We start from the raw sequence: 19512 nt of genomic DNA on the forward strand, positions 1-19512 counted from the left end.
CCCCCCCACACATGCCAGGTTCACAAAAAAATTAAAACACACCCATGACGCATATCAGGCACATTATTAACTCTTCAACTTCTTCGACGCGGCGTTCTTCTTTTTATTCTCCTCGAGGCGCTTGCTAATTTCGTTTAACTCTTCCTCCGTGGGCGGCTTGACCTTTCTCTTCTTGGGGTTCTTTTTCTGGTATTCCTTCTCAATGTTGGAAAGCAGGTTGTTTATTTTTATCGTCCTTTTCGCTTCATTATTTCGAATGGCCAAAACTAAGTCGTCCAGGGGGGGGACAGAATTTTTTCTTTTTTTATTCACTCGTGAATCCTTCTTCTTCAAGTTGGCATACTTTTTAATAATGTTGTTGATATTTTTTAAAGTCTTATCATAGTCAGGCGTTTTTTTAATTTCCTTGGATTTGAATAAACTATTGTATATGTCTATGTACCTGGTCAGGTCAGCTTCTTCACTGAATGGAATGTACTCCAAAATGTGGGTTAAATTTCCATTAAATTTGTTGTAAAATTCGATCAGGTCTTCCTTCTCGTCGGAACTATTTTTGTATTTCTTTTCATAGTTTAATATGTCCTCTACTTTAATTCTTTCATGAAATAATTTGGGGTTAAAATAATTTTTAAATTCGCTAAATTCATCATCTTCCAGGCCGAACTCATCATAATTCTTCCTCTTTTCGGGGTCCCTCAATATTTCATATGCCTTCTGAATTTGAAGGAACATTTCTTTGCACTTTTCCAGGGTGAGCGATTCCTCTTTGTCTTGTTTGCTCTTCTGTGAGGCGTCCTCCTCATCACCCTTTACAATTTCGTCTTCCCCCTCGTTTGCCTCCTCATCCACTGTTTCCTTCTCAAGTTCGTCCAGCTTTCCGTTCTCTTTCCCTTTGGCATCTGTCTTGCCCTTCCTGGCGGCAAACTTATCCGGGTGGTACATTAGCACAAGTATTCTGTACGCTTTGGCAATTTCCTTCACGCTGGCATTTTTATCCACCCCCAAAATTTCATAAAGGTCCAATTTTGTATCGCTCTTCATCTTTGCGTTGCGGCGATGCCCAATATCAATGCAACCTTTGCTCTTAAAAAAGGGTAACGTGAAAACAAGGTTAGAGAGCTAACTAGCTGAATTACAATGGGGTTAAAATGTCATTGGAACGGGGTGATATAACCCTGGAGGTGAACAGAAAAATTGCGAAGAAGGCACATGCGTCGAAATCATCCCATACGCAATGCATAAATTGGCATTAAACCATCGACGAAATATTTGCATCCCTATAAGCATACATTCATGCACGCTATTTCACCCTAACAATGTAACCTTATATTTGTAAAACGCACGTGCGTGGAGTATGCATCGGGATTGTCAACACGACCTGCTTTCCCCCTCGGTTGAAGGAAGAGAAAAAAAAAAAAAAAAATATGCGCGCTCTTGCACCTAGGAAGCGTTCACAATTTTTTCTACTCGCTCTCCGGTTCAAGCGTAAGGGCCTTCTCGCGTTTAAGCATTCCCGCAAAAGTGCGTGCGTGTATATGTAAAAATGTGTACACCTGCGAGAGTGAATACTCCCTCCTGTACCCCTTCCGCTGCGGCGGAAATCCCCTCGTGCCTGTTCAACCATTTCGATGGCCCATGCACCCCCTCCTTCTCACGCGTATTCGTGCACACTACCGTTTTGAGATTTCCTTTTTCTGTGCAGCGCTGTAACAACTGCAGGGTGTGCTGAAAAGCGGGGAAAGTGTACACCGCTTAATTTACTTTAATTTGTAATCCCGCCTGTTCACATGTACATTCGCGCGCTCTCCGTCTCTTTGCGCTCCCGAAAGAGAAATAACAGACTGGTCACTTCCTGCCCCCAATTAAAGCGCGGATACATTTTACATATAACAAAATTTGGCGTGAACATTAATTTGATTCATCCAAAAGGGTGTGTGTGTATGTCTCCCCTGTGTAACTTTTCTGCTACAGATAAGTTGGGAATAATGATCTGGTCATTTCAGTTGGTCATTTGCTTTCAAATTTGCCAGTCTGTTCATTTATTGGGTCCTTTTTACAGTTCATTTTGTTTTTCTCTTTTTCTTACTTGAAGACCTCACCAAAAATGCTGTTAAAAAAAAAAAAGAAAAACTTCCTGCTTGTTCATAATATTACACCTCGCGATGTAATATAAAAATCTTCCATTTACAACTTGGAAAAATTAAAAGAACGCAAAACACATTTTTGGTAAGGATTGGCATAAAGCCTCAACAAGTGCGAAAAGGTCATTTTTACGAACGAGATGCTTTAAATGGTTTTTATTTCAAAATCGGCCCTCAAGGTGACGTTCATGGGAAGCACATGTTACGGTGGGAAGGAACGTTCTTAGCAGTGGCAGGTGGTACATTTTCTTTCAACGCACGATACGCGTGTTGGCGGGGCTCTGTTGGAAGACGCACAAATGTGTGTACACGTTTTGTACTTTCTTCTGCGTCATTTCTTCAAACCCTTATGTGCCCCTTCCCTGCTCGCTTTTACTTTTTTTTCTGAACAGTTCAGGCAATTTTCGCAAAATTTACCTGACCCATTCAGGCGTTTTTTTTTCCTCATATGGCAAAGCTCCAGAAAACGAATCGGCTTCGTTGAGAACCATACCGTGTCTGAATGTAGAATAGCTGCACAAAAAGGAGAAACTCTCAACGAGTGCAACAATAAAGGAAAAATCTTCCCCCTTTACCTTCTCCTTAACGCGCGTGAAAACGATACAGCAGAATAAAGGCCCAGTGCCTTATGCACATATACACACAATGGACAAACATATGAACTGTTTTCCCAATTATGCCAATAGTAACCCTTAATAGAAGCTTGGGTTGAATGTTCACATTGCTAAATGTTCTCTTCACGTGGTACCCATAATAAACGTTCTTTTCCCCTCCTGGTCATTTGTTGACCGAGCATTTTGAACTGCACATATCTTACGCTTCGCCATTTTTTCGTTAAAAAAAAAAAAAAAAAAAACAGAAAAACAACACAGTGTATTTATGACACAACGGGAAGGAGGAACACTCACGGGTGACGTATTTGTAAAAAAAAAAAAAACGAGTTAGACAGTTCTATCCTAGCATTCATTTAAGCTTAAGCCGCAGCGCACATTTGCACTTACCCATTGCGCATACATTTATGTATACCCCCACATGTACTTATGCACATGGGGGGAAAAAATAAATTGAAAATCGGTTTTGCATAAGGTCAAATTAAAAAAAATATATATATATCAACCACTACGTCGCGCATGTATACATAAAGGGCACAAATTTTTTTTTCCCTTAAACTTGGCCTATATGACAAAGAATTAAGCTAACCTTATGATGGGATTTTTTGGCCGTCAGTTTAACCTCACCACTTTGTGCCTCTCCTGCGTAGGGGCAAGCGATGTGTACACTTGATGATCATTTTTTGCCTTCTTATCGCAGCGCGCAAGAGGTAAGAGTAAAGCGGTTTAACGGTTTAGCGGTTGGGCGGCTTACCAGTTAAGCAGCTTCCCCGTTCCACAGCGTAACGCCTGCGGGATTAGCACAAACATGACAACCCCCCTCAACCTATACACACGCGTAACTTACACAAGAACTACTTGCCGCGTTTCCCAAAGGCAGTGCCCCAAACAAAAATGAGCAACGCAACTTAAGTCCATTTCTAAAAAGATGCATAACCATAACTTTCTGGAGGATTCACATGACGTCAAATTTGAGGACTTTTTAAATCATTTTATTTTTCTTAAAAATGAGAAAAAAATACAAACGGGTAATGACAATGAGGAGGAAAGCGCAGCGACAGTTGAGCTGGTCGAACCTTCGGAAGGGGAGAAGAGGATGCCACAGGAAGATGGGCACAATTTCATGCGGTCCATAGCCAATGACATTATAAACAACGAACCTAGTATGGTCCTCTTCAGAAGAATGTATTGGCCCCTGCTATTAGGAATTTACCATCCTACCAGTCTACACGAATTAACAAAGGAAGTGGAGAAAAAAAGAAATTTGTATAAGCAGGACAAAGACGAATACATCACAAAGCAGTCTAATTTAAATATTCAAAAGTTGGACCCCCAGATCTTTCACCCCTTATCATCGGATGATAAAAATCCATGGACACTAAAACAGAAGAATCAAGAATTAAATGAAGAAATAAAACAAGACATTTTAAGAACACACTCAGAGAAAAATCTTTTTCAAAAAGAGGCAGTAAGAGACACACTATGTAAAATTCTCTTCCTCTGGGCAAAGAAAAATCCATCAGTATCCTATAAACAAGGCATGAACGAATTAGTAGCCATTTTTTTTATTGTAAATTATCGTGAAAAAGTATGCCCCGATATTCTAAATTTAAAAAGTGATCCATTTTGGAAAGAGTATGTCACCCTGTTTGATAGGGACGAAGTCGAGGCAGACACTTACATACTGTTTGACCACTTCATGAATATGGGGATGAAATATTTATTCTCTTCCCCCGAAGAAAAAAAAAACCAAGCAACAAAGAATTCTTCCAAAACGGTGCTCCTGCACAAGTGTACTTATATATTCCATAAGTTACTAAAAAATATGGATAAATTATTATACAATCATTTGATCTCCCTAAGTATTGAGCCTCAGATTTTTCTTCTCAGGTGGATCCGTCTCTTCTATTGTAGAGAATTTCCGATTGATGACACCGTCATTTTGTGGGACAACTTCTTCTCAGGTTCGTTTTTTTGACCACCACGCTGTAAGATACGTGATCGTCGTGCTAACAAATTTACATGCGCTCTTGCACGCCTCCCCCCTTTCTTCCAGATTGCTACTTAACAAACTGGGAAAATGGTTTCCCCGCCGAAGTCACAGGGGATACCATAGAAGTTGCCCACATGACATCAAATGTGTTTCCCTTGGTGGACTACTTTGCCATCTCTATGATCCTATTCATCAGATCGTTCTTGCTGGAAAATGACGAGAATTATTGCCTGAAGAGGCTTTTTAAATACCCGCCCGTTGAAAACATAAGGATATTAATCGATTTATCTTTTAAAATTAAAGCGAGAAGTGAAAAGAAGGAGAAGAGTGCAAAAAGGGATGACTTACCAGTTTCCAACAGCGTCGGCGTGGACGGCGGTTCGAATGTGGGTGGCTGTCTTGGTTCCTTTCAGGCTAAAAACGGGGCCAAAGACGGTGCAGTAAATTTGGCAAGAACCACCGGCAACAACAGCATAGTGAGTGATCACATGGAACGAAATAGATATAAGCCAACCGCCAACACATTTATGTTAAATAAAGAAACCAAAGTTTTAAACACCCCCGCGACGTTATCTCGTATTAACAGTAAGCTAAACACTGTCATTGACAGCTTAAATAATTTATCCTCCACCGTTGGGAATGAAAAGCACCGAATAGAGCTCCAGCAAAATGTATTTCGTCTGAGTGAAATATTCCGAGAATTGAAAAGCATGGAACATAATTGTGCAGAGTCCATACCGGAGGATTTGGAGATGAACTGGAAAAAGGAGACTCCCCCGATTTACTTCGGTTGACCAGTGCAGCATGTGCCAATCGTATTAATGTGTGTCGGGCGGTAGGTGATGGTGCTGCTCCCTTTTTTTGTCTCACCGTTTGGTTTGTGCGCAGGTGCAATTGTATGGGTGTGTTTGTACGCATGTCTGCACATGTGTATATACGTGTATCACCCTGTCCTTATAATTCACCAATTACACCCCATTCGTGCGCTAGTAACAGGTATTTATTCCCCATCGCATTCATTTTGAAAATAATTCGTTCAGAAATTGGGAGTTCTACATAGACGTTTCCGTAAGACGTACATTTGCCCTTTTTTTTTCTTTTTTCCCCCCCCTTCATCTCTAACGTTGTAATTTGATAACATTACACTTGTTTTACGTTTTGCAATTTTAAAAGTGTAAAAAGATTAATTGTTGCCTATTAATGGGATGGGAGAGCTACTTTGCAATCGCGCATTTCCTTCTGAAAACGTCCCTTTTTTTTGCGAAATTCTGTCCAAGAAGTGGAGGGAAACGCATATTACAGGGTAAAGACCACAACAGGATTTATAACATGGCCCAATGCGGAGAAAAAAAATGCTTTGAAGGACAAGCGCATTCGCCGTTCCCACAATGCATACAATAATGGAAAAGGCCTAAAACGCATTTCAAAATTGGAGGGTTGTTTTGCATTACACAGCACGGAAACTGCAACAACTGCTGCAACTGTTTGTGTAACTATCCTCATATGTTAGCACAGCCAAGCAGCTAGCTAGCTAGCTACCTGTTCTTTTTTTTTTTTTTTTTAGACAATTTTTGGCTATAATTACCTGACCCTGTCATAAAAAAAAAAAAATATAAAAACATTCATAAACGTGGTAAACGCGTGAAATGGTGGTAAGAACGAACTGATGCCAGACATCCTCCGTATCATATTACCGTGATTGGTTCCTTTTCCAAAGCGCCGATGTCCTACTAGTTTTTCGTCACATCATTCGCTCTACGAACTTAATGTGGATAGCGCTAAACAGTGAATTACGTTTTGTTCTAATGTAGGCAGCGGTCTCCACTTTTACGCGAAACAAATGGGTCACATTGCTGACAAATCTCTTGTGAGACACCACCTACGGCTCATATTCGCACGTAACTTTGTAAACTTCCTCAAAATGTGACCTTTGAAAATGCACGGAAAAGATGGCGATACATTTACCTTTCCAAAGTTCGACCACGGATGACATGTCTCTTCAAAAATATAAATCTTTAATTGTGCATATATCATTCCTGTTGAGCATAATAACAATGTGCGTTTCGCTGGCGTTAGTAATTGTGGCTAGTTTCCTTTCAAGAGATGAAGGCTCCACGTATGTAGACTTAAACATAAATGAGGGGGACGGCACAGGGCCCAGTACTTACGTGTACGTACGAAATGATTCACCCTCCCTTGCGTTGCAGCTAGAGGCGAAGAAAAGCTCCATCTCCGTAGACGTTTCCATGCGGGAAAATGAAGGGGAAGAACGCGAAGAAGGTGCAGTAAACGAAGCAAGGGAAATTAACAACTCAAGTGGTCAGACGATGCAAGATGGGGAAGAATTGGTTGTCTTTGATGGAGACCCCCACTCACTGCCAAAAGGAAACTCAAAAGGGGATGAATTAAATCTTACTGGGAAGCAAAATAAAGTCATACGCATAGTGATGAACTGAAATGGTGCCAAAAAAGCAAATTAATTTAATTTTCCAAAATATGCAAAATTTGTCTTCATTTTGAAACGCCCCCCCTGCTCTGTGGCTGCGTCCTCAGTTTTGCTATGTGCACATAAAAAAAGCATTCGCACGGAGAAAACACTGCATGTAACAATTTGGAAGATCCATCAGAACTTAGGAGCAACTCCCCTCTTCAGGCAAAAGGAGAGAATTACTACCCCGCGTTCATTCCGAATAAATGGCATAACAAAATTGATCTGATGAGTGTGTGTGTGTAGGAGGGGGTATGTGTAAGGAGTGGCCTGACTGACCTTCTGACTCCCCCCCAGATAAACGTCTTCTCAAGCAAAAAAGGGAAGTCACACATCTGCACCTGCACCCACGAGCGACGCTGTGAAATCAATTGTTTGCCCAGCCAAAAAGGGGACGACCCCAAAATATTCATCAGGAATTTTGAATCCCTTCTTTTGTATACAAAGAGAAAGTGGCTGTTCATTTGTGCCTGTTTTTTTCTCCTTTAAATTTAAAAAATTTGCAGCATTTTTACAGGCAAAATTTTCTACCTTGTCCAATGAATTAATTTTGTTAAAAATGTGAGAAACATACGACATGAGGAATGGCTGTGTGTATATTCCAGGCTTATAGTGGGGATCATTTTTTTGTTCTTTATAATGGGGTGCAGAATCGGATCCAAGGAAAATCCTGGGGAACCCTTCCTGTATAATTTTACACAAGGCTACCTTATCATCAACCGTTTTGGGCAAAGGCTTGCAATAATTATATACATTTTTTATATACTTTTCTATGGCTACCACGTCAGGAGCGTAATCATAGGTCTGCGTGTCTACAACATCGTCTATGGTTAGCTGCAAGTGGTGAGGAGTAACTGAACCCGCGACGTTCGGGTAGGTTCTAACCAGGTTTATCATATCTACCGTAGAAATATGCTCTAGGACAATTTTCAAATGGGGAAAGTGGACAGCCAAGTCATGTATATGTTGTACGTAACTCCTTTCTGCATAAAGTGGATTCACGTTTGGTTCTTCACAATGTATGTGTAAACTTTTGTTTAGCTTTTCAAGTGTATGGAAAATTTCATAAAATGTTTCTAACGTTGTAACTCCATGATTAGAATTGGTTGTTACATTACTGGGGTATATTTTAACTCCTTGCAAATTGCATTCTTCGTGGTTTCTGAGGATGTCATTTGAATCTGTTTTTTTGTTCAAGTATAACGTCATTAGGTAGTCCACGCTGGGGTCTTGCTTGATTAGCTCGTTTCTATATTTTTTGGCTTCTTCACAGGTGCTTACAATTGGTGTGGTGTTGGGCATAACGAGCACGCGGTCACACCCCCCCTTCTTCACTGCCCCAACGGTGAAACTCAGCATGTCACCCTGCCGCAGGTGGCAGTGCATGTCGTCTCCCAGGGGGATATACAACGGTTCCATTTTGGCGGGCAGATGGGGGTCCTTTCTAGGGCGCTAATTCAAGTCACTGCTGCGGTAATGCAACATTATTCCTTCCCAAGCGCATATGTACCTTGGGACAAACACACCCTCTCGTAACGCGGAACGAATCAGTTCCAGCTTCTGCAATGGTTCGACACGCAATTGTTACAAGTCAGAAATAAAAACTCAGAACAGGCCTCCAAACGTGTAGTTGCTTCTTTGCGGCGCTAGGAAAGTGTAACGAACGGTAATTATAACTTCTTCCCCCCCCCCCGCACATATGAGCAATAATTGCGGGGGCTGCTTCCCCGTTAGCTTAATGCACAAGCAGGTTCTCTTCTCAAAATGGAAAGCAGGGGCTGGATTCGCGATGCCAATATGTACGGAGATGTGCAAAAGGATAAATCTCCTTCTCTCCTTTGTTCGCCACCAGGTGGGTGCACTCTTTCCTTCAGCCAAATCCCCACGTGGAGATCCGACCCGCTTTACCTCACGCACAAAGAAAGGTAAAATCACTCCGTATAGGAAAGAATAATTAAAATTGCACAACGGGTGTATAAATAAAGGGAGAAAGAAATAAAGGCGTATAGCTGTTCTTTTTTTTTATGTTATCCCCTCCCCAGGTCGTTTACTTCCGCCCCTTCTAATGACCCAAGTGGATGAACCCCCTTTCAGGGAACTTTACACAGCAGCCGACAGTTAAGACCTAAATAACGTCAGAAATGCCAAAGGGGAAGGAAGCCCCCTCAGTACCGTGGGAAGGGGAGCACCGAAGTAATGACGCAAAACGAAGAGGAAGAGGGTTCAACTATACCCATAATGACTACCACCACTATACGTAACGACGCACATATGTATACACATTTGAATTGTCTCACCCGGAAAAGTATCACGCGCACGAAGGAGACAACACCGTAACGTTTTGTTTAAAAATTCTGCGGAAGATGCTTTGTCTGGGGGGTTGACCCAGCATGCTTTTTTTTTCCTTTTCCCCTATTTTTGCTGAGATGGGAAACTAACTTGTAAACGCTGGCATAATTTTCCGCTCCGTCTGTATCTCTTCCCCCCTACATGCTTGTGATGGCCTTGCCGTCGCCTTCAGAGGGAAAGAAAATTATGCCGCAATTATTGAAAAAAATAAAAATTCTTTTGAGCGTCCTGTTCACGCTACAGTGGAAGGGAGCCCATTATGTAAACTCCCTGCAAACTCACAAAGGGACACATAACAGGCAAATAACCAACTCGGTGTTGTATCTAGATAGGCAGTTATGTGACCCTTTTTTATATTACCCCATTCGGAAGAAAAAGCCCTCCACTGGGGCCACACAGAACAAGATCAGATGTACCCCGACAAAGAAGGAAGAAGAGGAGGACGCTGCATTTGGAATTGAACTGGAGGTAAAAATGGAAAATTGAGAATAGGCACCATTCTTATGAGTATTCTTCGCCATATATATATATATATATTTTTCTGTAGAATCTCATGAAAGACCTAGAGGAGGGGAAATACGGGGATGAGTCGCTCAACCTATACAAGGAGGTGGAGGTAAATCCGCTGCTTCGCCAGCTCCTTGTTTTGTGTGTGTCTAAAAAGGTTACGCAGGTGTAACCCTCACACATAGGGGTAGAAGCGTCAGTTCACGGGCGACCGGGCCCAACAAACATATGCAATGACACACAACGTGTGTTCGCCCCCACAGCGTAGGAACCTAGAGGAAGAAGAAAAGGAAGCCCAAGGGATGAAAAAAGCAGAAGAGGAAATAGACATGCACGATGTGGAAGGCGTAATTAACAACACGGACGACAATCTTAAGACCTCCGTCAGAAAGGCATTTTACAACACAGATCTAAATGAACAAGATAGCCAAGATGTGAAGAAAGAATATAACATGATGAAAAAAATTGAAAAAACTTTTGATGATATTGATGATGTAAATTATCCTGAGGAAAAATTAAACATGAAAAATGTTTTGGATAAAATTAGCTCCATGAAAGACCCGGAGAATCCAGAGACGCCATTCAAAGACACCGCGAAGACTTTGATGAAGGTGCGTGAATCGGCTGGGAGGCACGCACAAATAAATACGTAATATGGGTTATTCATTTTTTTTTTTTTTTTTCCTTTTTTTAAACGACCTTCAGTACAAGGGGCTGTTGCACATGCCATATGTGCAGTGTAGGTTGCTCAACGGTGGAGAGTAAGGAACACCAATTTAAGCTAATCTTCGAGAGCATTTGTACGATGTTGTGTTGTCCATGTTGCGAACAGAGAGACGAGAAGAAAGAGCTCTCGCGCACACCACCATCATTGCCACTGTGCAGGCTGGACTGGAGAGAATCCCTGGATCACATTGAGTTAAATATCCCCATTTTTGAAGGTAAGCAAGGGGGCAAAGATGCATTCGCCCCCCACGGAATGGCGAAAATTTAACCACGTAGCTCGGTGCAAATACGTACATATATACACACACACTTGAGCTAGCTATTTCGGTATTTTTTTTTTTTTTTTTTTTTTTTTTTTTTTTTTTCACGCACTGAAGAAACCGATCAGAAAGACGTCTTCTTCCAATTCGGAAATGACCACATCAAGTTGGAAATCCTCAGGAGTGGCAGCAAAGTCCTTCTGCTAAATCATAAGGTAGACCTTTGTGCAGGGAAAGACTTCACCACTGTAGAGGCGATCTACCTCGCGCAGGTGGAAGTTGTGCAAAGCAACTACAACACACTTGAGCTAGCCATTTCGGTATTTTTTTTTTTTTTTTTTTTTTCTCCCATTTAGCTATGTGGGAAGATTAACTACGGAGACGCATACTGGGTGATAACAGGCGATTACAAAGAGGGCGAGAAGCACATCAATTTGGTCCTTCCCAAAATGGGGGCTTTTAAATACATATGGGAGAAATTGCTGCAGGACGGGGAACAGGGGACTTAGCAATTTTGCTCCCCTGATTGGGAAGAGCTGTCTCACACAGAAATGGTGTCTACACGTGTGGCCACGCCTGTGTCTCTGTGTGTACGTATGTATATGCGCATGTGTGCTGACCAATTTGCCAAACGGTGGAGGCACCCTTCGCCGCTTTGCTGCATTGTCACCTTGTACGATGTATTCACCTGCTTTTTTTTTTTCGTTTCACGCTTTCTCTTCCGCATGGAATGTGAGAAACGTTAATTGGGGGGTACCCAATGAGTTGTTTAAAAAAAAAATTCAAAATTAACCAACTCGAATTAAAATGGGAAAAGTGCAAATGGTGGAAGTGGACAAATGACAACTTCTCCAACGCATAAACAGGAGGGGATTCCCCTTTTTTGAGTACCCCTGGGGAATGGAGGGTAATGTGCCATTTGGGCAACACGTAAGGGAGAAATGCACTAATCGTGAATATGTCACAAAAAAGGTAGGGCCGCTCAACGGGGGAAGAGCACAACGTGTTCATCAAGACAGTCTTGTACTCCACACGGGTCAACCCTCGTCCAGTATATCGCCCAAAGTGTCGTCCAGGTAGTCGTCATAATCGAAGGTGCGCCTGTTCGCCGCTTTGGAAGTTTTTTTCTCGGAACCCTTCCTCTTCTTGCGAATTCTGTCTTTCTTTACCTCCATTTTTAGCCACTCCAGGGTGTCCAGGAAGGGAGGCGGCGTGTCCTCCAGCGGTAGCTGGATATTTGAGTGCTTGGGAAAGTTGTCTGGGTCCACGAGCTTTTGCGAAAATGAGTCCATCATGTTCTGGTTACCCATTTGACTGTGTCTATCCGGCACGCCGTGCTCACTATTTCCGATACCCGCGCCGCTATTGCCGCTGGTATCACTCTCTGCGTCCACATCGTGGATGGGGGGGCCTCCCTCCATCTTCTGCTTGGTCTGCAAAAATTTGTACCGGTCAATGGCGGGCCACAGTTTCTTTATCTCCTCGTCCTCCACATCGGACGGGAAATCCGTATCGGAAATTATCATCTCCCTGAATTTTCTCAAAATTTTTTTTATATTTTTAATTCCATATAGTAGCACATTCTTTGGCAACATTCTGCAGTCAGTCCATATTTCCATCACAAGCATTTGTTTCGGGTCGGTAAATTCACACCTATCTTCACACCAATACTTAGTGGCGATCTTATGTACAGACATACGTACCATACGGCAGCTACCAAAGCTAGCACTTATAGGCATATAATTTTTCTCAATAACTTCCTTTACTGGTCTTTTTTTCATACATTCGTTATCCGAACCCTGTTCCCTTTTGTATAATCCCTTCTCATATGTTAGCCAGTGACCTTTTCCATATTCAATTTTTATCGAAATGTCTAGATATCCATCTTCTTTCAGGGTGCAGATGTACTGCTCCTTGTTAACTACTTGTAGGTGAGACGGCAGGGGTATCATCCCTGCTACTAGCATTAAGGGTCCTTTAAAAATGAGTCGTACATTTGTCTCTACATTTATTTCTTTGCTGTATATACACACGTCCGATAGGTTCAGTGCAATTTCTAGGAGGTCCTCTTGCACGTTATCAATTCGGGTGTCTTCATTCATGTTGTGTACTTTAATGGCAACTATGGCGTACCCATATATCTGCGTCTGACAGACGTACTTTAACAGAGTACCGAAGGTGTGTCCATCGGTTATGTTTAAAGGCCCTATGTAGAACTTCTGGTAGAGCCTACCGTTCTGTGGGTACTTGATTATGTCTGTCGCTTCCTCTACTTTGATGTCGTTCGGTCCGAAGTCGTATTTATCTATGAAACTCTCCCGGTGCAGGCTGGAGTGCACCACGCTTTCGTTCGTGCTGGATGTGTCCTCAGCCATTCCTGCGGTGTCAACACCATCGTTGCCTAGACCGCGCAACCTTTGCAGGCGCTCCTCGCGCTTCTTGTAGATATCCCCGTAGTTGCCGAAAAACTGCGCGTCCCCGTAGCCCAGCCCCGCTCTATCCCTACGAACGCTAAACCGGGGGTAGAAGAGGAAGGGGTAAAACTTCTCGTTTGGCTCGTTACCACTCACACTGATCTTGTCAAAGTAGTCATACAACTTCTTATAAATGGGATAATGATTCACATTGAAATCGATTGCTCTGAAGCTACCCCAGTATTCTATGGGCATTCTCTTCATTTTGGGTTCCACCATTTTTCGCAGCGTCTCTATTTCGTATTCTTTTTCTTTGTCTACTTCTCCGTAGCCGATATAATCTTCCCACTCTCCCCGGTTCAGAATGACCCAATTTTTCCATGTGTACAAATCTCCTTCAAAGAATCCCTTCTTTTTTAGGAAGAGAAAATCTTGTACGCTAATTAGTGGTTCTCTGTCCGTTTGGTCTTTTTCGCCATTTTGTCCATTTGGCTCATTTAGCTGTTTTTTTTTTTTTTTTTTTTTTTCCGCTTGCTCAGCTAGCTTTTTTAAAAAGCACACAAAAAAAGAGTAATAATTGTGAATTTTTAAATTGTCATTTTTGTATTTATAATCCAAAATGACATTTGTTAATCCATCTGGGGTCCTAAAAACATCCTTCGGAAATTGAGGTTCATATCCACTACTTGAGTTTCTCTTCATTTGTTCAATGTATTCCTCTACTTCTTCCTTTTTCACTTGATACTTTTTTATGAAGTTTTTCCTTCTCCCCATTTTATAATCATCACTCGGTTGTTCCGGTCTGCTGGTTTCCTCTATCTCGTCATCTTTGCTGAACACGCTCCATTTGTTCTGTTCTCCTTTTCTCCTGCTGGGGCGGCAACTTCTGCCGCAGCTTCGTGTGTACGGTTTTTCCTCGCAGCTGCCTCCGATGGGCCACACATTTTGGTAACTACGAATGAAGCAACTGTTCCGAATTTGCAAAGCTTTGCAGGTTATAATGAGGAGGGGGACCCATGTAGGAAGGCCTATCAGCCGCATCATATAGGGTTAGTTCGAAGCGGGCGATCTTTCTTTAGGCCTCGCATTTTGTGGGGTTTCCATGGGCAGTCGTCCGGTGTGAACTGTGGAAGTAAACACACAAATAGGAACTCATTAACGTGTGTTCCCAGGGGCCCGCTTCGGTATACACTCATCCATTCGCGTGTATACCTATGCAGGTGTTCCCCCCTTTGGTTGTTCCCTTTGTGAAGTTTTTTTTTTTTTTCTTCTTCCCCTATGTGTTGCTCATTTTGAACAAGCGCGTTCGCCTCAGAGAAGTGTACCCCCGTGTGTATTCGCGCAGGTTCGCATATCCGTATGTACGCAGAATTGTGTGGAGCACATTTGGCCGGCGAAACGGAAACGCGGTGATCTGCTGCCCTATGGTCAACTTCATGATGGTGCACATACCGATGATCGACATGTCGATGATCGAAATCCTGATGGTGCGAGTTTATGCCCCCACGTGAAGGTGCTGACCGCGCGTGCCCGTATTTTTCTTCCTGCTGGAAATTTCCCGCCCGCTTAGCTGATCCAAATGCTTATCTACGAAAATTCCTCTACATGGGAAGTTACGAAAGGAGTTTTCCCCCCTTGGGTGAAGCGCAGACGCCACGAGAGGGAAATTCCGTATGAAATGCGAATTTTCCCAAGTGTACAACGCGATACACACAAATAGAACAAAATAAAACGGGCAGCAACTGCACGATGAATGACATGTAGCGTTAGCGGAGGTGGTGTGTATCTTCAGAGAAATATATATTTTTTTTGTTCCAAAGAATTCGTGCAAACATTGTTGAAATTTTTGCCAGAGTGTGGTGAGGACCAATTTTCCTATATATTTTTTTCTCCTCTGCAGTGGGAGCACGAAGGGGAAGTGAACAGAGGAATCACCTGACAGAGTTTGTAAACGCATCCCCATATGTGGTTAGTCGCATGGATGGGTACATTCCAAGATAATTTCGAAGCGGGCGTACTTATATGCTAATCACGCTCAGGTGGGGGGGAGGGAGAAACGGACGGATGTCTATACGAACAGCGTATTGCTCCTCTAGAGAGAGACGCCCACTGCTGTGTTAAGCAGTCGATAATTAAACATACACTTGTTGGAAAGTTCCCCGCGAGGACATCCCACCACCAGCCGCAGAAAAGATGAAAATAATCAAGCTACTACTAGTGTGCATGTTAATCCTAATAAACGCATGTAGAACGAGCAACGATGAAGAGAAGCAGAGCAAAATAATTTCCATAGACATGACCGACCTGGAGCAGATACAAAATGATGAGAATATTTTTACCTTCCTCATTGTGTACACACACTGGTGTGAAAGATCCAGTTCGCTACTCGAAAATGTGCAGACCATTTCGAACCTTTTAAAATATGATAGCAATGTAAAGGTAGCCAAAATGAACGTTGCTGTGAATAGTACCGTTATTGACAGACTTTCCGTCTATAGTTACCCTGCCCTTTTTATGTTAAAAAAAAATGAGACGCACAAATACAGAGGAGTGAACAGCATCAAAGGAATAATCCTGTGGATATACGAATATCTTGACGACAGTGTATATTCCATTGAAAATAAAAATAAATTGGACACGTTCCTCCAACTGGATGAGTATAATAACTCCATTTTATTCTTTATCGACAGAAAGGAAAAGGACACCCATTTGGTTAAAGAGCTAGTTAACATATGTACCCTAATAGGAAATACCTTCTGCTTCGCTGTTACCAACCCAAGTATCATCTCATATTTTGAAAATCAAATCATGCGAGAAAAATATCACGTCAATATGCAGGATTTACAAAACAAAGACATGTATGGAATTTTATTCAGAAATGATGACTTTGGGGAGAACTTTTATTTGATTGATGACAGCGTGAGCATTTTATACAATCCTGACTACCCCGTGGAGGAAAAAAAACTGGAACTGACAAAATGGATACAGAAAAAACTCGAACCCTTGGTTATTAAATTCTCTGAGTATTATTTCCCCCTTTTTTTTGCAAATGATACGGTTAGTTTTTTTATCCTCTACGACGATATAAATGACCTCAATAAAGCAGATATTATAAAGTGTGCGAAAAAGTACCCCAATATTACCTTCTCCGTGTCGGGCAACAAGGATGTGTACGAGAAGAGGCTCCTCAATGAGCTACTTATCGAGCAGGTCAAAAAACCCGTCATGCGAATCACCGAGTTTAAGAATCACATCGCCGTTCCGTATAAGTATAGGCCCATCAGCGACGACATCGAGATAAACGAGCAGGTATAGGGAGAGGAGCGCCAAGTATATTCTTCGACGTACATACAGTGGAGTGTACGCCATGACGTGTGCACACCTTCTTACACACACACACCATGTGCGTCCCCGCAGACCATCGACCAATTCATCCAGGACTACCTCAACGAAAAGAAGTACTTCTACCGAAAGAGTGAGAGAGCCCTGCCCGACGAATTCAACCACGGATACATAAAAATAATAGTGGCCGACACCTACGATGAATACGTGTTTGACAGAACCAAGCATGTAGTGGTGCTTTACTACGCGCCCTGGTGCGGCCACTGCTACAAATTCGAGCCTGTGTATAGGGAAATTGGAAAGAGACTCAAGATATACGGAAACAAATTCAAGGACTACAACAACGACGTGGTGATTAGCAAAATCGACGCGGTTAACAATGAGATATACGACGTCCCTATCGGTGAGTGACGCAAGGGTAGTGTGGCGTGTGTGCATGTGTCGTGCATATGCAGCGTAGATAGGACCGCAGGGGCAACCCAGGCAGTTTCCACCCGCATGCAGGCTGCACGACGACATTTCGTTTATCCGTATTTCTAAACGTACATATGTATTCCCATTGGTGCCTCTTCCGTGAAATCCTCCACGTGCACATTCGACCATCTCCTGTTCATTCCCTGCCGCAGAGGGATACCCCACCATTTATCTGTACCCGAAAGAGAACAAGAAGGCCCCCATCAAGTACAACGGCCCGAGGACCGTGGAAAGCATCATCTCTTGGATTTGCGAAAAGGTAAAAAGGATAAAAAGAGTTCATAAGTTTTGCATAAGTTTGCATAAATTGTAGCAATCGCGTCTTCCAAATTTATGGGGAATTTTGAATAAACACACCAACGCAGCTACGTAGTTAGCCGATGAACCTGCTCCACTTCTGGTTTAACTCAGTTGAGTGTTTTCTTTCTTTTTTTTTTTTTTTTTCAGACTAATACCGATATAGACATACAGCAATTCGTTAACATCAATTTGGACGATGAGCAACTTTTCGAATCCTATGAGGAGCTGTGAATGACCGGACAGTTTAAGGGCCTGTTGAAACGTTCATTTTGTGTGTATGCCAATGTGCATGTGTTTAAGCATATTATATCTTATTTTATCGCATATTATCACATCGTGTCCCATTTTGTGTTATTTTTTTTTAAGTGTAACCCTTTAATCACATTTGCACGCCCCTTTTCAAACCCCCACGCGTTCCAATTTGTGTGCAAATTGGACACTGCAAATGTTCATTTAATTAACAATAGGTTTGCTTCCTGATTAAGTAACTTCTTCATTTATCAAAACATTTATGACTTTTTGTCTTTCACCTCTTTTGAGGAATTATTCATTTAAAGTGCCTGTTTGCGAAAAAAAAAAAAGCTGTCCCGACTTTTTTTTTTTTTTTTTTTTTTTTTCAACAATGAAAAATAGCTAGTTACCTGACCTGTTCATAATATATTGACTTTTTCCTGACCTGCCTTGATGTGGCAATTTTGTTGACAGTTCTGTAGCACTGCCAACATGTTGGTCGTATCTCCATTTGCATAGGACCTCCTTCCCCTCTCACGTGTGTACCATGTCTCAATGTGTGTGGGAACTCCTAAGCATCGAAAAATCGTTTAGCACAAAATGTGACAAGTGTGAAACAGACCCAACATACGATTCCTCCCATCATTTTGAATGTCACAATGCCCGTAGCGCGGATATAAGATCGGAAAAAATAGACTACGATTACGCAGAGGAATTGTCTCACAACTGCAAGAAGAAGAATGAGAAGGACAAGCTAAAGTTTGAGAAAATCATGCACAAGTTTTTTATTTCAGACATATCCAAGTATGTCAAGGCCTACGTGAAGAAGAATGACAGCAACATCCGGAGCGAAATAGGTAAAGTCCCATGTGGTTTGTCTAAGAAAATGGGCCCACAATTGTACACATGCGCAAATGCATATGTATGCGCAATTGCCAATCTGCGAAACTGCCCACCTGTACAACTTCCTACATGTGCACCCCCGTGAAGGCATAACGTCCAGCAAAGGCACCAATTCGGAGGAAGAAAGGAACTGGGTCAACAGCTACATATACAACTTCATAAGCTACTGCCTCATGACCTACAACGACTGCAAGCACTACATCGTTATCACGAGCACAAGGAATTTGATTCAGAAGTTGACAGGCACGGGTAAGGTGAAAGCTTAGGCAAGGGGAAGGGGGGAAGTTCCGCCAAGTTGCGAGCGAAGCAAATGGGAGCTCCCCCCCAAGGGACAAACGATGCAAACATGACGAAAAAATGACAAAAAAATGACGAAAGAAATACGCAAAACACCTGCATAACACAACACCTGCACGTGTACAGGATACGGCTACTACGGTATTTACTTCACGAACGGGAAAAAAATCGGAGGGATGGGCAATCTGTTCATCAAGATAAATCAAGTGAGGCACATAAGTTACAGCATCATGAAGACCCTGCAGACGAGGCCGGCCTCGGACAGATCCATGTCAAACAATGACGAAACGAGCAGCTTCACATTTGCGCTTTAGGTGTGTGACGGCCGCATCGTTGCGTGAATCAGTTCCTTTGCGAAAGAAAAAAAGGGAATTTTAAAAAAAAATTTTTTTTTCCGTTTCGCGTAAAACTATGAGTGGGTTATCCCCAACATGGAGCAATAGTATTTTCCTCTCTCCTCCTCCGTGTTGCCCATC

The 19512-nt window shown here is 42.3% G+C and overlaps 8 protein-coding genes across 8 annotated transcripts; 5 read left to right on the forward strand and 3 right to left on the reverse strand.

Moving 5' to 3' along the window:
- Positions 1-66: 66 nt before the first annotated feature.
- On the reverse strand, positions 67-1041 carry PCOAH_00043760 (Uncharacterized protein; the record flags this gene model as incomplete). The annotated part of the gene is made up of 1 exon (XM_020061160.1): positions 67-1041. One exon carries the CDS (start codon positions 1039-1041, stop codon positions 67-69), a length of 975 nt encoding a protein of 324 aa, XP_019916313.1.
- A 2639-nt stretch (positions 1042-3680) lies between these two features.
- On the forward strand, positions 3681-5539 carry PCOAH_00043770 (Uncharacterized protein; the record flags this gene model as incomplete). The annotated part of the gene is made up of 2 exons (XM_020061161.1): positions 3681-4716; positions 4809-5539. 2 exons carry the CDS (start codon positions 3681-3683, stop codon positions 5537-5539), a joined length of 1767 nt encoding a protein of 588 aa, XP_019916994.1.
- A 1155-nt stretch (positions 5540-6694) lies between these two features.
- On the forward strand, positions 6695-7201 carry PCOAH_00043780 (Uncharacterized protein; the record flags this gene model as incomplete). Its single annotated transcript, XM_020061162.1, has 1 exon — positions 6695-7201. The coding sequence occupies one exon, from the start codon at positions 6695-6697 to the stop codon at positions 7199-7201; it is 507 nt and encodes a 168-aa protein (XP_019916391.1).
- A 359-nt stretch (positions 7202-7560) lies between these two features.
- Positions 7561-8652, reverse strand: PCOAH_00043790 (Dihydroorotase; the record flags this gene model as incomplete). Its single annotated transcript, XM_020061163.1, has 1 exon — positions 7561-8652. One exon carries the CDS (start codon positions 8650-8652, stop codon positions 7561-7563), a length of 1092 nt encoding a protein of 363 aa, XP_019916450.1.
- A 1080-nt stretch (positions 8653-9732) lies between these two features.
- PCOAH_00043800 (Uncharacterized protein) lies at positions 9733-11584 on the forward strand (the record flags this gene model as incomplete). Its single annotated transcript, XM_020061164.1, has 7 exons — positions 9733-10050; positions 10130-10198; positions 10353-10700; positions 10795-10850; positions 10975-11030; positions 11193-11290; positions 11432-11584. 7 exons carry the CDS (start codon positions 9733-9735, stop codon positions 11582-11584), a joined length of 1098 nt encoding a protein of 365 aa, XP_019917050.1.
- Positions 11585-12112: 528 nt separating this feature from the next.
- Positions 12113-14533, reverse strand: PCOAH_00043810 (DNA-directed RNA polymerase; the record flags this gene model as incomplete). The annotated part of the gene is made up of 1 exon (XM_020061165.1): positions 12113-14533. One exon carries the CDS (start codon positions 14531-14533, stop codon positions 12113-12115), a length of 2421 nt encoding a protein of 806 aa, XP_019916575.1.
- Positions 14534-15682: 1149 nt separating this feature from the next.
- PCOAH_00043820 (Protein disulfide isomerase) lies at positions 15683-17836 on the forward strand (the record flags this gene model as incomplete). The annotated part of the gene is made up of 4 exons (XM_020061166.1): positions 15683-16798; positions 16907-17234; positions 17458-17564; positions 17753-17836. 4 exons carry the CDS (start codon positions 15683-15685, stop codon positions 17834-17836), a joined length of 1635 nt encoding a protein of 544 aa, XP_019916869.1.
- A 547-nt stretch (positions 17837-18383) lies between these two features.
- On the forward strand, positions 18384-19511 carry PCOAH_00043830 (Uncharacterized protein; the record flags this gene model as incomplete). Its single annotated transcript, XM_020061167.1, has 3 exons — positions 18384-18693; positions 18827-18988; positions 19163-19511. 3 exons carry the CDS (start codon positions 18384-18386, stop codon positions 19348-19350), a joined length of 660 nt encoding a protein of 219 aa, XP_019916153.1.
- Position 19512: the final 1 nt, after the last annotated feature.

This window comes from Plasmodium coatneyi, chromosome 12 (genome assembly GCF_001680005.1).
Source record: "Plasmodium coatneyi strain Hackeri chromosome 12, complete sequence".
Classification (NCBI taxonomy): Eukaryota; Apicomplexa; class Aconoidasida; order Haemosporida; family Plasmodiidae; genus Plasmodium; species Plasmodium coatneyi.